This window comes from Martes martes (genome assembly GCF_963455335.1).
Source record: "Martes martes genome assembly, chromosome: 13".
NCBI lineage: Eukaryota > Metazoa > Chordata > Mammalia > Carnivora > Mustelidae > Martes > Martes martes.
Window position 1 is genome coordinate 39,969,983 of NC_137901.1, and position 18,049 is coordinate 39,988,031.

Here is an 18,049-nt window from a genome sequence, read left to right on the forward strand (position 1 = left end):
AGAAAGCAAAATTCTTTCACAATTACTGCCATTAACAAAAGACTACCAACAACAGGTGTATGGTTCAGAGCCTAATTACAACTCCACACATATGTTCACAATAAGAAGGTTAGCCTATCCAGCCTATTAACTTCTTTACAGGCAAATCAAGTTTAACATTTAACTACTTTTGTCAAAACAAACCTGGTTGTGGTCTCCCCAAGTTCCTGCAGCGGTCCATACTTATCTATATACTTCTCACAAGATCTTATGTGTGCCCTCATTTCGCTGAGGCAAACCTATATAAAAGCAAATTCAAAATAAAGTCCCTGTTGAAAAGGGGCTCAATGAAGTCTTATGTGATCCAGCTTTATTACTTTCATTATTGCAAATAAGGTCATAACAATGGGTCAGCTGATTGAAAGGATATATTCCTGACAAGAGTAAAACAAAGTTCAGGCATTATCAAGAATAACACTTTACAAATGTTTCTAGTACTTAGAAGACCCAAATGTTGAGTTCTTGAGTTTGTTTTTCTAGAAAGCATATTTATTTTATTTTATTTTTATTTTTAGAATATTTATTTATTTGAGAGAGAGAGCGAGCGAGCACACACATGCCTGAGCAGTGGGAGTGGCAGAGGGAGAGGGAGAGGGAGAGAGACTCCTCAAGCTAACTCCACACTAAGCACAGAGCCTGATTCAGGGCTCCATCCCAGGACCTGAGATCACGACCTAAGCCAAAATCAAGAGTCAGATGCTTAACGGATCGAACCACCCAGGCTACCCTAGAAAGCTTATGTTTTTTAAAGTGGAAAGACAGGGCACCTGGGTGGCTCAGTCGGTTAGGTGTCTGCCTTCCGTCAGGTCATGATCCCAGGGTCCTGGCATCAAGTCCCACACTGGGCTCCCTGCTCAGTGAGGAGCCTGCTTCTCCCTCTCCCTCTGCTTCTCCCTCTCCCTCTGCTTCTCCCTCTCCCTCTGCCCCTCCCTTCTGCTCATGCTCTCTCTCAAATAAGTAAATAAAATCTTTAACAACAACAACAATGTGGAAAGACATATTAACTCAAATTTACTTTTTTTGGACACCATTACCTAACTTGGTGATGGTAAGAAGTGAGAAAGAGAAAGGCGAGAGGGGAAAGAGATCAAGCAAGATGGAGGGGGGAAAGAAGTGAGAAGAGACGGAAAGGAAAAGAGAGATAAAGAGAACCAGTAGATGCATTTTAATTTTAAAGATGGCCGTAGTAAGTAAAAGGAAATCCTGTGCCTCGGGGAAGGATATAAATACCACGGTTTTATAATATATCCAGCAGTATTACATGAATTCACAATACACAGTATACTTAATGACCCCATTAAGAGCAAACATAAAAGACCGCTCTTACAGTCCATTTTTACCAAGGCAGAATAAAGAGCCCTTGTTCCTCCAGATATACATTCGGAGATCCTCACCATGAGGGTTCTGTGGCTAAATAACACAGTCTACTAAATGTTTCATTAGAAACTCTGATAAGATCTTGCACTAAAGGAAGCTTTGCATAGCTGTGGTAAGGTGGTCCACCCACCCTGCTTCATTTTGCTTGAGCTACGGAAGTTAAACCTCAAACATGAAATCTACCCAGTCAAGGAAACTGTTATGATTGCTTAACAAAAGACAAAAATAAGAGCAAGTGGAAAAGTGAAAACAAATCCCTGTTTTACCAATATCCACCTAGGCCCCACTGAGGTAGCTGCCTTAAAACACACAGTTTTCCAAGCTTTCATACCCAGCTTTGCTCATCAATTCTCTTGCATCTCTATTACTTTTCTTAAAAGTGCCTTTCTTCCTCTTTGTATTCCTTGAACAACAAAGATAAGCAAGCATTTTTTTTTTTTAGCAAGCATTCTTGATACAAATTAGAAATCATGGCATGTCTAGTCACAAAATTATAGAAGACATTGTAAGAGATGGCAGAGGAAACATAAGGCACTGTGCTTGCTCTAAAGGGGCTTATCACCTAATGGGGGCGGGGAACCACACCTGGACAAGTAGACAGGAAACTGTTTGGTACTAGGGACTGTAATACTAGGAATGGAGACCTTGCTGGGACTCTGAAGAATAAAGAAAGTCTGAACATTTGATTCTAGAAGGAATGGCAATATTCCTGGCAAGAGGAGTTACATAAAAAAGAAGGGACGGATGTAAGAAATACTTTAAAGGAAAAATAAAAATACTTGTGAATAATCAGATATAAAGAGTGAAAAAAGGAAGGGGCTTTCTAGTCACGATATTTGAGAGAATAATCCCGTTTCTGACAGACACCAAAGGTGGGATGAAACACTGGATGACAGAATACTATAGTGAGTTTGACTTTGTGCGTGTTGAATTTTTTATGATGACAAAAAATACCAACGCAAAAATAAGTAATAATCTATTATTATGAATGTAAAAAGCTACTGATTTTGAGCATTTACCATGTTCCAGACAGTGCTACAAGCCATATATATTTTATCATTTTCCCTTACAACTATTCACCATTGTGTGACACGAATGTTACCTTTTCCCTCCTTTTACAAAGAGATGAACAAAAACTTAGATAATAATGTCCCTACATCACAAATAATGAGTGAGAGAATTCACGTTTGATCCCAGAAAATCTGACTCCAAAGACCGTGTATACATTCTGTAGTCAGACAGCCCTGAGTCGGTTACTGAGTCTTTGATAAATATTCAAAAACTGTATGTGCCAGTCACTGTTCAAAGGGCTGGGTTCACACCCAGTCTCCAGTAAAACCTACACAGTCCTAACCCTCATGGAACATAACTCTGGTGGGCATAACTGATGTATGTAAGTTTAAAAATCACAAAAGCGTAATTCCAAATGTTGACAAATAGTACATAAAGAAAGTGCAGGGTACTCAGAAAGCATAACGGGCTGTGATGTCAATTAACAATCGAGAAAGTATTCAGACCCTTAACACATCATCTCCCTCTTGATCTCTAGACTCCCTATGATAGCATCTTCCCGTTAGCAGTTCAAATGTTAACATACTTAAAAATTGGTGGATTCTTCTCCAAATCTGCTCCCCGTCTCAGCACCTTCACCTACACCTACACGTGTCAGAAACCTAGGAGGTATTTTTGACACTGTATACTCTCATTCAGCCCCACATCCAGTCTGTTACCAATTTCCTTCAATTCTCTCCTAAGTGCCCCTGAAAAGAGCCTCTTATTCCCTGCCCAATGCTCTCACCGTAATCCAGCTTCCTTACCTGACCCATCCCAAATTGGCTCCACCAATCCTGCTCTTGCCCCCTCCGAGCCATTTTCCATTCACATGAGAGAGCAGTTATTTTAAAAATATATACCCGATCTGGTGCGCCTGGGTGGCTTAGATGGTTAAGCGTCTGCCTTCAGCTCAGGTCATGATCTCAGGATCCCGGGTTTGAGCCCCACATCCGCCTCCCTGCTCAGCAAGGAAGTCTCCCTCTCTCTCTCTCTGCCCCTCCCCCCCAGCTTGTGCTATCTCTCTCTCAGATAAACAAACAAAATCTTGATAAAAATAGATGTATAAACCTGATTAAAAGCATACACTCTTTCCATGACTCACATTTAGGATAAAACCTAGACTCTTTTCCACAGTCTCCCAAGACTTCACATGATCTAACCAGGCTAGTACAGGCTAGAACCAGGCTAGAACTCGCAACAAGGGGACAGGATCAACACAGAGAAATGCTGCAAAGTCCAGAATATAGAAGGAATTATGCCGCCAGATTTAATAATAAAGCTATTCATGGATAGGCTGCAAAAGGGTAGCAGGAAAGGAGGCCACATGATGGGGGGGTGGGGCGTGGGTTGGTCACAGGAGTGATGGGAAGGGAGGAGATGGAGGTGGTTGGTGAAAGTATTTGTTTGAAAATGAGGAGATGGTAGGAGTCGGGTGCCAAGTTCACCAGAGCCTACACATACGAAACTGGAGAAAAGGCAGGGGAGAGACAGAGACAATAAACCTGAGAAAGATGGGGTAGGATGAAGCCAAAGGCACAGGTGAAATGATTTGCTGCGTGACAATCTTCTCAGCGGTCCAGGAACCATGGGCACAGGCAGAAAGAGGGTCACATACCGGGGTGTCACACTCAGTGCACTTCTGGTACTCGGATTTCATTCTTTTCGCTACATCAGTTGCTGGAACTCCTTCCGAAGGAAGATAGGCCCGGCAATAAGGACAGGTCCATTTGTTGTTCTTTAGACTGGTAGCAATACAGGAACGGCAGAATCTGCCCAAAACAAACCGAGAATACGTTATTTTCCTTAAAGGGTTATCAGGGAGACAGCACTATGTATTCCTTTGTGTAAAGTGTACGTTAATGACACCTTGTACACTAGGAGCTGTGTCGCCAAGTTCATGGTGCATTTGCACCCTCTGCTTGGCAGAGAGCCTCTTACCTTCCCAGGAAGACTGCTTTGGAGTCAGAATTTCTCACTACACACACTGCATGCGTTTGAACAGAAGGGCACAAAGTGGTGAAAAGAGCATTCCGATATGCAGGATTAAAACTATAACCCAAAGGATAGCTAATGTGTTCTGCCTTTTCTCTAATCCTATTTTACCCCAAATGTAGTTGGGGGGGGGTTGGAAATAGGTCTCTGCTCTGTGGGATTTCGTATGTTAGATAAGAAAATAGCAAGAGGCCAAGGAGGTAAAATACCATGCATGTTATCCATCTTGTAACAATTTTCATGTCCTCCCCACGTATAGAAAATTATCTAATCCAAATGACCGCTATTAGGAATGTCCTCTGAGTCAAGAAATTTATTCTCTGGTTTATTTAAAGATGATCATAATAAAATCTTAACATAATCAACAGAATTCACAGAAAATCTGGACCTCTTTATAGGATCTGTTGAAGGCTAAGTGCGCACAAATGTAAAAATGACATTTAGGTAAGTTATACACATAGAGTGACTTGAGAGCTCTTAAGATACTCACTATACCATATCTGGGAGTATTACTATATGGCAAAAGTTAAGCTTTTTTAAAATTTAAATATACTGGGGCACCTGGGAGGCTCAGTTGGTTAAGCGTCTGCCTTTGGATCAGGTCATAATCTCAAGGTCCTGGGATCGAGTCCCACAACAGGTTCCCTGCTCAGCAGTTGAGTCTGCTTCTCTCTCTGCCTCTTCCCACCCCTTGCTTTCTCTCCCTCTCTTTCTCTCTGTGCCAAATAAATAAATAAATCTTTTAAAAAGTTTAAATATATGATATATATTGAAATCTTCACATATCAGAGGTATATAGTTCATTGAAATTTCCCAAACTGAACTCTCAAGTGTATTAGCCAGGACTGATGCTTAAAAGAACTCTCTTTTGCATCTGTTATAAAATTCTTATATGCACACAGAAGATGCTGACATTTGCACTGTTGTTCTTGAGGCATCTGCTTGATTTTATGTCTGTCCAGCATCCATTTCCTCTTTTTCTTGCAATAGCACCCTGATTTCACTCTGCAGGAACTGTACCTCTTGAAGAAGATACAATCTGGTGGGACCTCAGTCAAGGGGCCCACAATCCCCTGCTGAAGACAAAGACCTGAGTCCTCTGCCGTCTTCCACTTCTCTGTGCTCCAAGTGATGAACTCCAAGTTCTAAGACACAATCTGCCCTTGCATTTCTCTGAGTCCCTGAGAAGTGGTTCTCAGAGTGTAGTCTCGATGATGGCAAAAAAATATCAAGCAAAAATAAGTAATAGTCTATTATTATGAATCTATTATTATTACAAGTGGTTCAGATGCTCAAGTTGTAACCCTCATACAACATCTAGGGTTCTGACATGAATTAAATTTACATGATTTAGGGGCAAGCAGATGATACTTTTTTTTTTTTTAAGATTTTTATTTATTTATTTGATAGACAGAAGTTACAAGTAGTCAGAGAGGCAGGCAGAGAGAGAGAGGAAGAAGCAGGTTCTCCGCTGAGCAGAGAGCCTGATGCGGGGCTCAATCCCAGGACCCTGAGACCATGACCGGAGCCGAAGGCAGAGGCTTCAACCCACTGAGCCACCCAGGTGCCCCGATACTTTGTTTTCTTGGTCAAAGAAAGTCTTCCCCTTTCCCCCCAACTTACTTGAGTTTTATACCAATACAAACAGAAGATATTGGTGCCGAGCCCTGTGGTGGGCGCTGATAGACATGATCTCGTTTAGCTCTCAGAGTGATCCTAACATGCTGCTCTCTCCTCACCTGACTGGAGGCGAACAGACGTTCAAAGATGGAACAATTTGCCGCATTTACACAGCCTGAAGACAGCAGTACTGTGAACCTCACACAGTTTCAGAAGAGACTCAAAAAGTATGAGGGGAAGTCCCCAACTTACAATGGTTCCACTTGGGATTTTTTGACTTTATGGTGATGCAAAAATGATACTCATTCATTAGAAACTGTATTTCATTTTTTGAATTTCGAGCTTCTCTTGGTTGGCAGTAAATCATCTTCTCTCCATGCTGGGCAGCTCCCAGGCAGTCATGCAGACGAACAACGGATACGCTTGCAACCACTCTACACCCATCCAACCATTCTGCCTTCTACTTTCACTACAGTAGTCAACACATTACACAAAATACTCAACACTTTTATTATGATATAGGCTTTGTGTTCGATGATTTTGCCGAACTGTGGGCTAGTGAAGTGTTTTGAGCTATTTAGGGTTGATGAGGCTAAGTTAGGATGTTTGGTAGGTTAGATGTATTAAATGCATTTTTGACTCACTTTAACTTAGAATATGGATTCATCAGGACATAACCCCACTGTGAGTCAAGAAAGATCTGCAGTCCTTTTTTTTTTTATACAGATTTTTGTTTATTTATTTGACACAGAGAGAGAAACGGTGAGAGAGGGAACACAAGCAGGGGTAGTGGGAGAGGGAGAAGCAGGCTTCCCGCTGAGCAGGGATCCCGATGTGGGGCTTGATCCCAGGACCCTGGGATCATGACCCGAGGTGACGGCAGACGCTTAATGACTGAGCCACCCAGGCACCCCCTATCTGTAGTCCTTTTTAAGTCACCTCAATTCCTCCCAGTGACAAGCAGAAGCAGCAGAACTGTTAGACTGAGGATGTACCTGTATAAACCAGTCAAGTTTGTACAGAGTACATTTCTACTGTCATTTTGTAAGTGCTTTTGCACCTGTTTTTGTAGCTACAACTGATAACTACAACAACGGAAACGCCTACTAGATACACATGAAAAGCAGCACACTTACGGCATCTTAAAAAAAATCAAGTCCCTCATTGTAACTCCCTTACGTTTGCACAATGGTGTTACATGTGGCATGAAACTCTCAAATGAGCATTAGACAGACATTACTGCACTGTATGAGAATACTAGTTGCAAATCCTATAGAGCAGTCAATTAGCTGTACCCATTTTAACAAAAGTGATTATTAAATGGAGAAAACACATCAAGACTAAGGTGTTTTGGGACAGACTGAACTTGCTGCTTATGAGTTACATAAAAACCATGACTTTTTAAAGTGTTACCAATAAGGAGAGGAATGGATGCCACTGCAGCTTAAGTCTTGGTTTTTGGGGTGCAGAAATGAGATTGCAGAACCGCTTAGTTCAAAAAAAATCTGAGGTTAAAAGTCTCCCGTTAGAGGTACAGATATCAAACTCAAGTCTTGTGAACTGGAGAATTTAACATCCTTACTCTGGTACATTAGCATACAAAGTATGTAAGTGATCAAACATTAAATGAATTGTCTAATTAGAATCCACACAGGGCTATTCAGGTTTAGGCAGTGTGTGTGTGTGTGTGTGTGTATGCTATATAACAAGGTACAAAACAATATAACTCAAAAATAAAACCTCTTAGAAAGCAAACTGGTGCAGCCACCTTGGAGGTGTCTCAAAAAGTTAAAAACAGAGCTACCCTATGACCCAGCAACTGCACTACTAGGTATTTATCCAAAGGATATAAAAATAGTGATTCAAAGGGACACCTGCAGCCCGATGTTTATAGCAGCAATGTCCACAAGAGCCAAACTATGGAAAGAGTCCAGAAGTCCATCAACCAATGAATGGATAAAGAAACCTGGGTGGCTCAGTTGGTTGAGTGTCTGCCTTTAGTTCAGGTCATGATCCTGGGGTCCTGGGATCGAGCCCCATATTGGGCTCCCTTCTTGGTGGGGAACCTGCTTGTCCCTCTCTCCCTCTGCCTACTTGTGCTCTCTCTCTCTGTCAAGTAAATTAAAAAAAAAACTTAAAAAAAAAAAGATGTGGGGTGTGTACACACACACACACACACACACACACACACACACACACACACACAATGGAATATTATGCAGCCATCAAAAATAAAATCTTGCATTTGCAACAACATGGATAGAACTAGAGTGTATTATGCTAAGCAAAATAAGCCAGTCAGGGAAAGACAAATGCCATAGGATTTTACTCATATGTGTAACTTAAGAAACAAAACTGATGAACATAGGGGAAGGGAAGGAAAAAAACAGGATAAAAACAAAGAGGGAGACAAACTATAAGAGACTCTTAATCTCAGGAAACAAACTGACAGTTGCTGGAGGGGAGGTGGATGGAGAATGGGGCAACTGGGTGATGGACATTAAGGAGGGCACTTACTGGGATGAGCACCGGGTATTATATACAAGTGATGAATCACTAAATTCTAAGCCCAAATTAATCACACACTGTATGTTAACTAACTTGAATTTAAATAGAACAAAAAGAAAACAAAGTACAGAAATATATATATATACACACACCTAATGAGCTATTTATAGGTTTACAGATGTATAAAAACACTGAAAAAGATTTAAAAAAAAAAAGAACATTTACCTACCTTTTGGAGAAATGAGAACTAGAAGAAAGGGTGGATATGTGATAGAAATAAAAAAGAACATTTACCCAGTTTTTTTTTGGAGAAACGGGAATGGAAAAGAAGAGGTGGGTATTGTCATTGTCAAATTTCAAGTTTGAACCCTATGGCCATATCACCTACAAAATAAATGATCCTTTAAAAAGTAAATCACCTACAATCATTTGGAATCAATGGTCTGGTAGTTTTTTATAAAACAAAATATATAGGCATCCTTTGGTCCTGCAATACCAAGCTCATGTATTCATTAAATAAAAAGAAATGAAAACACATGTCTCTTTGTACAAGAATATTAATAAGGAATGTATTTACAACAGCCGCAAACTGGAAATAACCCCAGTGTCCATTAACAAGAAAATGAATTAGCAAACTGGGGCATATTCCTACAATGGAACACCACACAGCAATAAAAAAATAACAAATTACTAATATACACAGCAACATGGATGAACCTCAAAGACATACTGAGTGAAAGAAGCCAGACACAACAGAGCACAGTCTGTATAACGCCACTGATACGATGTTCTTGAACAGGCAAAACTGATCTATGGTAAAGAAAAAAATCACAATGGCTCCTGTCGGGATATATGGACAGGGATTGGCTGGAAAGGGACATGAGGGAACTATCTGGGGGGAATGAAAATATTTTATATCTCATAGGGGTTATACTTAGGATGTTTTCATTTCAGTACACGTGTAATTTACCTTAAAAAAAAAGTCTGGTTAATAATATGCAACTTTTTAAAAAAGATTTTATTTATTTATTTGAGATAGAAAAAGAGAGAGAGAGCAAGTGAGAGAGAGAACGTAAGCTGGGGGACAGAGGGAGATGGAGAAACTGGCTCCCTACTGAGCAGGGAGCCCGATGTGGGCCTCCATCCCAGGACCCCAGGATTATGACCTGAGCCAAAGGCAGATGCTTAATCGACTGAGCCACCCAGGTGCTCCAATATTGTGTATCTTGATATAAGAAGGAAATAGAGTGTGCTGATCATTGTAACCTACTCTGAAATGTATCCAAAAGAAGATGAATTGATGATGGGTAGGTATGTGATAAAATGAGAGAAAAAAGCAATATAGCAAAATTGATAATTGTAGAATCTAGGTAGTGAATATATAGTTGTTCAAAGCACATTCAACTTAGCTCTATGTTTAAAATTTTTCATAGTAAAATGTTAGGGGAAAAATGTCAGAAAAATTAACCACCTTACTGTGACTTAAATTTTCTTTACTCCTGAGAAAAACTGCGTTGTAAAATTAGGAAGGGAAATGTTTGGAGGGTAAGAGGCCCGAAATTTTTAATGGAACATGAAGAGAAAAACATTTTTAAAAAAATATTTTTAAGGGCATTCAAATTCAGTGTGAGGAAAAGATTATACTGCATTTATGATTATTTAAATAAACATAAAGAACAGAACAATTTTGAATATAATAAAGGGCTGAGGAGAGAAAATATAAACCATCTAAAACTGGATATGTGTAGCTTTTAGCAAGAACAGTTAATCCATGGTTCTAGAGAAGACTATGAGAGAATATATAAAAGTGCACAAACATCCCTAGACCCACCCATATAAGCATTCATGCACTGGTGAAACTTTTAGCAAGAGGCTTACTACTGACAGCTTACATTATGCCAGGGACGAAACTGTGGCAGTGCCTAAGGTCCCTGCTCTCTAGAGTTCTAGAATGAGGCGGGAGGCATTAAGCAGCTAAACAGATTGGCAAATGATAAATCCTTTGAGAAGAAGAAAACATTTGACAATGAAAACAGAGTGAGTGGGGCAAGGGGAGCATTTAGGTGGGTGGTTCCTGAGATGATATTTGAAGGCACCCCTCTAAGGAAGATCTGGGAATGGTTTTCCAAACTGAAAACAAAGGGTACAAAAGATGGGGACCATCCTGCTGAGATACAGAAAGCCAGCATGCTTGAAAGGCAAGGGGCCCCAGGGAGAGTTAGTGGAGATGTGGAAGGGGGAGTAAAGTGGACAGGAGACAGAGCATTAAGCCATAACTCAGGGTGATAGATAGGTACTTGGACAGTTTTAAGTAGGAGGGTGACAGAGTTTGATTTACATTACATGGATCACTCTGGTTCTTGTGTAAAGAACAGATTACAGAGGTACAAGAGCCACAGCAGTGAGGAGCTCAGGGTTAAGCCACTGGAAGAGTCAGTTCAAGAGAGGATGATGGCTTCGACCAACAAAGTAATAGGAGGCAGTGTAAGTAGTCAGGCAGATTTAGGATTTATTTTGGAAGTGAGGCAAAGGGACTTAAAACATACCAAATGACAACAAACACATTATACTAAGTGAGAAAAGTCAAACACAAAAAAGACTACTTACTGTATGATTCCAAAACTTAGTGACAGAAAACGGATGGGGTTGTTGGAGCCTGGGGTTTCGGGAGGGGATTGTGCACAACAGATTTGAAGGAACTTTTTAGGGTAATGGAATTAACTGTTCTAGATCTTGTTTGTGGAGAAAGGTATATAATTACCAAAACTCCTCGACTTATACACTTCGTATGAATTATACTGTATCACCTCAATAAAACTGAAAAACAACACAACCAAACAAAAATGCCCCAGTGACAAGAGGCCAGAAACAACCATCGCGTGAAGCAGATCACAGAAATACACACAGCTCAGAACCATTCAGAATCTTGCTGGCCTCCCTCCTCCACCACTCCAGGCACAGAGTAGTTACTCAGTAAATTTAAATAACTGAAGCAGTTATGCAGAACAGATCAAAGGAGAATTTTCTGGGCAGGGCCCAACATTCGCATTAATAAGGAAGAGCGTAAGAGTGTTGGGTCCTTCTGAAAGAACCCAAGGGATAGAAATGAACACAAACCTAAAGAGATAAGAGATAAGAGATTCCCGTTTGTCTCCCCCTTCTTCACCTTCATAAGGTGGCTGAGAATGATGAATGAGGAGACTGAGGAGAAATTAGGTGAAAGAAGCTGAGGATAGAAGTCAATTACTTTTTTTTAGACCAATTCAGTGTTTTCAAAAATTCTGAGTTGCCATTGCTTTAATATTAGACTTTGTGGGGTGTCCGGGGTCTTAGGCTTCAGTGGTGGGTGTGACGCCTGCTTAAGATTCTCTCTCTCCCTCTCCCTCTGCCCTATCCCACCTAAAAATTTAAAAAAAAAAAAAAAAAAATCAGATTTTACAACTAAACCCAAATTTCTGGCTTCTTTTAAAAGCTAGTCTTCTCCAACTCCGGCCTCAATTCCCATGTGGACTCACGGGCTGGCACCCCCATCCTGCGGAGGACTCACCCTCCACATTCATTTACATTACCTGGCAGTTTGCAGCTCCTGAAGACCTGAATTAGGAACTGGATAATGGCTCTGTGAACTTTGAAACCAGATGGAAACTAAACTACCCCACTCCCTTTGATAATTTTATTAGCCCCTTTCTGTTTCCCTAAATTCAGTGATTATCAATAAAAACCCTTTTATAATGAAGAGGTCAGCAAAGCACTGTAGAAAAATGAGGAAAGGCTTGCTGAGGACACTGGGTAAAATCAGGCATCCAATCTTAGGAGGTAAAACTGAACCCTAAGTATTGTCAATTTAAGGAGGGAAGGGACATTAGGGACTCCATGGGTCTAGCACTAGACAGGCAAAGTAAGTATTCAGACATGGTTCCCAAATACAGCTCTGCAAAAGCCACTGGCAACATGAGGCCAATGTAACATTTTATTTATGTTCTCAACACTAGGCTGCCTCACTATGGGGAGGCCAAGCTGAATGGATCGGAAGCCCTCGAGAAGGGGCTTCGGGAGCTCTACACAGAATAAGGGGAACTGTTATTGTTATTGTTATTCTAAGTGATGATAAGAGTCTCAGACTAAAGTATTCCAGTGTAAGGCAATAAACACACACACACACACCCCCACACACACTCCCTCCTGGCCTGCAGGTCAGCCTAGCCAGCCCTGAGTGTAGCTATTCCTAGAGCTTCCAGCCCCCCACTGCCCCTGAGATTTCCTTTGATGTTATTTCTGTATCCAGTTAGGTTCCAGAGTTCATCCTGGGACTCATTCAGCCTTCAAACCCCAACTCTGCATATTTCTACACTACATTATGTGTTGATTTAAAATTTTACCCCTTCAAGACAATTTTATTTCCTTTAACTTAAAATCTTAGCGGGGTGCCTCTCTAGAACCTTCAAACGTGGTCCTCAGCTTGCTGTATTTTACTGTCAATTAAACAGGGTTAGCTAAAGCTGTGCTTCAAACTTTAAAGTGAATATAAATCACCTGAACATCCTATTAAAATGCAGATTCCGATTTAGTAGGTGGGAGATGGGGCCCAAAATTCTACAGTGCTGCTGGTCTGCGGGGCCAGTAACCAAGTTCTAAGGAAAATCTGGGCATAAAACTCCATCTGCTACATTACTTAGGTTCTGTTTGTTAGAGAATACATAATTTAATAGATCACTAATATTTAACTTGCCTGTGACAATACTAATGTTACTAAATAAACACACAGCAGTCCAACAAACAGAGGCGGTAAATTTCAGGCCAGCTTCATTACATCTTTCTGAAATTCTCAGTAATCCAAGGACAGATGAGCAACCCCATAAAAAGAATGGAGGTCAGAAATTACCATGGGACTCCTATCTATTACTCAACCACAGAGCATCAGTTGGCTGGCACTATAGAATGGCTGTCCTCGCTTGAGGGGCATTCACCAAAGTATTCCAACTGCATGGTATTTTGGAATCACCCATTAATTCAATGAATACTCAACACCCACTAAGCGCCAGGCCCTGAAGGAGTGGCAATGTAGAAAGCAGCATTCCTTTCCTAGAGCAAAGGCTCGCCAGAGTTTTTGGACCTTGAGGGTACCAAATTCTCTCACCACCCCATTTTAAGTGATGCTTACCCAAGCGCACTGGGAGGAGGAAGCATTCTATATACATTTGTTTTAGCATCAGAGGCCTACATGTTCATATTTAAACTTCAAAGTTTCGCCTTGAAGTCAAGTCACAGGTCAAGTAATATGTCAATGGTAAGTGGAAATCAGATGGAAACTTCCACAACATTTCACCTCTTCAATTCAACTCCCTGCATCTGTGCCCCTTTAATGCCCTACATCCCATGAAATGGAGGAACCGTCCATTCTCCTGCTAAGGCCAAGCCTTCCCCTGGCCCCAACCCCTGCTGCAACTCCCAGCTCCTCTCTCCTACTCAAGGGCATTGCTCCTGAAATTTTCTCTTCTTCTGTGCATCAGTTTCCCTCTCCCTATTGGGTTATTTCCATAACCATGTAGAATATTCCATTTTCCTTCTCTTAAAAAAAAATTTTTTTTTAAGAAAACTCTTTTGATCCCACTTCTCCTTTCAGCTATTACCCAAATTCTCTTCTTCGCTTTGCTTCTACAACTCCATGAAAGGGCCTTCTACGCTCCCTGTCTGTGGCTCCTCTGATCACTCACGAACCCACTCCCCTCCCCAAGTGGTGGGGCCCACCATCCCACTGAAACTGCTCTTCTCAAGGTCCTCAAGAGCCTCCACATTATGATATCCAGTGCTCAATTCTCTTGTATAGAAATCTGACAGAATAATTTCATGTCTGTTGAATGTAATTAGTAATTTTAAAAACGAGGGCTTGTATTTTACGTAACTTTGTTTTTTAATTTTGTTTTTCCATAATACATTTTTCATTTTATAAAATACAAAATATTTTTATATATTTATATACTAAAAAATAAAATATTTATATATATATAATATATATTTTTATATATTTTATTTTATAAAATATAAAATATAAAATAAAATATCAGCCAGCGATGGGCTGAAAACAACAAACCAAACCAAACCTCACTGTTTTTTTTTAGCTGATAATTTGACAAACGCTGCTTTGAATATCTTAAAATTGCTACTCCCCCACATACTTCCTATCACATTTCCTTACTCATTTTTTTTTTATCCTTTACACCTGTCACTATATAACAAGAGACATACTCCTGGCTGGAATCTTGTTTATTGTCCACCTGCCGCATGAGAATGCAAACTCCAGGAGGGCAAGCAATTGTGTCTTATGCGCTCAGCACAGAACAGGGCAGATTTGCTGCATCGATAAATCACAGCACTCCATGGGACAGCAGATCTAACCAAACAACCCATAAAAAACTAAAATGATAAGGATGAAGTAAATGAACAAAGATTTTATTTTAAAGAACACTTTGCCGATTCCTACTGTCTGCTTGAGTGTGTGCATGGGTGCCTGACAGCCAGACTTCTTAGAAGAATTCTGAAGGGCCTATCGGAAAGCCTGATAATGATCTAATTTTTGTTTTTGATAACTTAAAATCTCGGTTGGTAGATGTGATGGTTAGTCTCCTGTGTCAACTTGGCAGGATACAGGACTCCGTTATTTAATCAAACACTTATCTAGGTGTAGCTGTGCAGGTATTTTGTAGGTGTGGTTAACACCTATAATGGGCTGACTTTAAGTAAAGAGACTATTATCCTCAATAACGTAAAGCAATTCCTTAAAATCAGTCTTTCTCACACATGTGCGCGCGCACGCACACACACGCTATTGGTTGTTTCTCAGGAGAACCCTCACTAACAAATAACATACGAGCGGGCCATAAATATCTGTAATAATTAATAAAACAAGTAGCTTTATAATCTTATGTGAAAAATGAAGTCTTTGGGATTATACACCTCCTGTAAGAACGAAAGGGGCAGCAAAATGGACAAAAGGGGGTCAAAAGGTACAAACTTCCAGTTATAAATCAGCCATGGGGCTCTAAGGTACAGAATGGTGGCTGTAGTTAAGAAGATGGTGTTGTATATTTGAAAGTTGCTAAGACAATAGATCTTAAAACGTTCTCAACACAAGAAAAAAATATGTAACTATGTATGCTGACAGCTTGCTAGACTTTCTGTGGTGTTCGTCTTCCAGTATGTACAAAGTTCAATCATTATGTTGAACACCTAAAAACTAATATATATCAATTACACCTTGACAACATTTTTAAAATAAAAAATAAAATATACTAAATTTTAAAAAAAGATTGAAAGCACTGCTGTATATTTCTGGGCCAGCTGAAAACTCATCAGGAAACTCTCGGGCCCTCTTTAGAGAAGCCCTAATTTGATGCAGCCTGTACTTGACCACAAATGGAAAGTTTTAATCTGCTTACCTCAAAGTCCTTCAGAATTATCCTCAAGAGTTTCCTTTTAAAAATTAGGAAAATTTGGGACGCCTGGGTGGCTCAGTTGGTTAAGCAGCTGCCTTCAGCTCAGGTCATGATCCCAGCGTCCTGGGATCAAGTCCCACATCGGGCTCCTTGCTCGGCGGGGAGCCTGCTTCTCCCTCTGCCTCTGCCTACCACTCTGTCTGCCTGTGCTCGCTCGCTCTCTCTCTAACAAATAAATAAATTTTAAAAAAAATTTAAAAAAAAATTAGGAAAATTCAAAAAAATAAAAAATAAATTAGGAAAATTCTGTGACTTAGACCAGTTTAATTCAACTCAATTCAGTGAAGATGTGGCTCTTTGTACCTTCAAGTATGCCCCAGTCTGTACCTATCAGGTTTGCTAGACCCATTCTCAACCTCTGCATCCTTTTAGGTAACTCCCTAAGCTCCAGCTCTGACCTTCCCCCAAACCCATTCTCCCAGTACCTTGAGGATATTTCCATTTGGGTATCTCCCTATCAGACTACTATACACCTGACAAGCTCCATCACGAGTTCAATATCTCCGGGGCTGAACTCTGCCCCACTTTATCTCTGTCACCTGTTAGGGAGTTGCCTTCCACTCCTTTCTCCCCCTTTATCTATCATACCCAACTGGTCAACATTTCTTTATAAACACTTATTTTAAACGTAAATCGGATTCCCTTTCAGTTTCACTTATACAGCTTCAACTTATCAGCACCCTCCTCCCACCCACTGATAACCGAAGAAAAGGCAGAGGTAGGAAACCTTTTCCCCAAAATCTGTTTAAACAACTGATAAACAGAGATATGAATAAAGTCAATTTGAAATGACAGCACATTAAAATAGAACTTCTTAAATTAAAGGCCACCAAAGGAAAAAGAACCAAGCTAAAAGGAAGGCTATCTGGGATATGTCAGAAATGTCATAGGTCTATCTTTTGTGGCCCAGTTTTATTCCAAAAGAAATACAGATAAGACATAATACCCATTCCTGGATTTTTGCTTTGTGAGACGACTTTAAAAGAAACAGAAATTATGTGTTGAGTCTTTATGATGGGCCACATTTACATTTTAAAAATACTCATATAAAAATTCCATTATTCACCATATTTTACAAATGAAGAAACCGTAAAAAGAGATTAAGCAATGTGTGGTCACACAGCAGGTCTGTGGCAGGGCTGAATTCAAATCCTGCTCTCTCTCAAGCCCACCATTTCTACAATTCATAGAGTGCTACATACATATTCATTCAATGCATTTTTGCCATTATTAATAACTTGCTTGACTTGCAATAGGTTTCAACAGAAATCAGCATCAACAAAAGAGTTTGTTTGGAAATCAGCTTCAATATGGGGTAATATAGAGAGATTTCATTTGCTTTTCTTTATTTTCCAATATAAGGTCAATGGAAGGGAGTAATTCACTTAGGAAGGACAAATGGTGTTACTAGCACTCACTATCGCCAGTGCAGAAGGAACTCTAGTTAACATTTATAAAGTGGAGGGGGCCCAAGTAAATTTGCCAAAAGGAGGAATATGGAAATTCTGCCCACAGCCAGAACAATGGACATAGATTTGTCAAAACAAAGAACAGTAAAGTGCGGGAAGGCCATTCGTCCAGCCCTCGTGCTACTCCATGACTATTTTTCCAGTTGCTGGTTTCCTATTCAAACTCTAACAAAGAAAAAGAGTAAACAAAAGATTTAACTTTTTACACATTTATATTATCCTTTAGCAGAGGCAAAAACACTGCAAACAGCAAGTTACAGCCTTCAAAATCCAAACCAGGGAAAACAATCCCCAATCAGACAACAATCTCCAGTAACAAAGTCACCCACTTCAGTTCTACAAAAGGAACCTTCAAGACTTCATGTGGATCTCTGGGGCAACTTAATGCTCATACAGACTAAACTTACCCACAGTTACCAGGAGGCTATTACCACCCTGAACTAATCAATAGGTTATACTGTTACACAATGGTACCTTGGCTTCCATCTTGGCCCTGCG

At 40.2% G+C, this 18,049-nt stretch overlaps 1 protein-coding gene across 1 annotated transcript in view; it reads right to left on the bottom strand.

Moving 5' to 3' along the window:
* RNF125 (ring finger protein 125) overlaps positions 1 to 18,049 on the bottom strand; it is a 32,646-nt gene that overhangs the window by 12,884 nt on the left and 1,713 nt on the right. Inside the window, exons 2-3 of the mRNA XM_080821931.1 lie at positions 4,085 to 4,238; positions 184 to 278 (exon numbers count right to left, since the gene is read on the bottom strand). Of these exons, the coding sequence (XP_080678057.1) occupies positions 184 to 278; positions 4,085 to 4,238 (249 nt within the window). The remainder of the gene's footprint in view (positions 1 to 183; positions 279 to 4,084; positions 4,239 to 18,049) is intronic.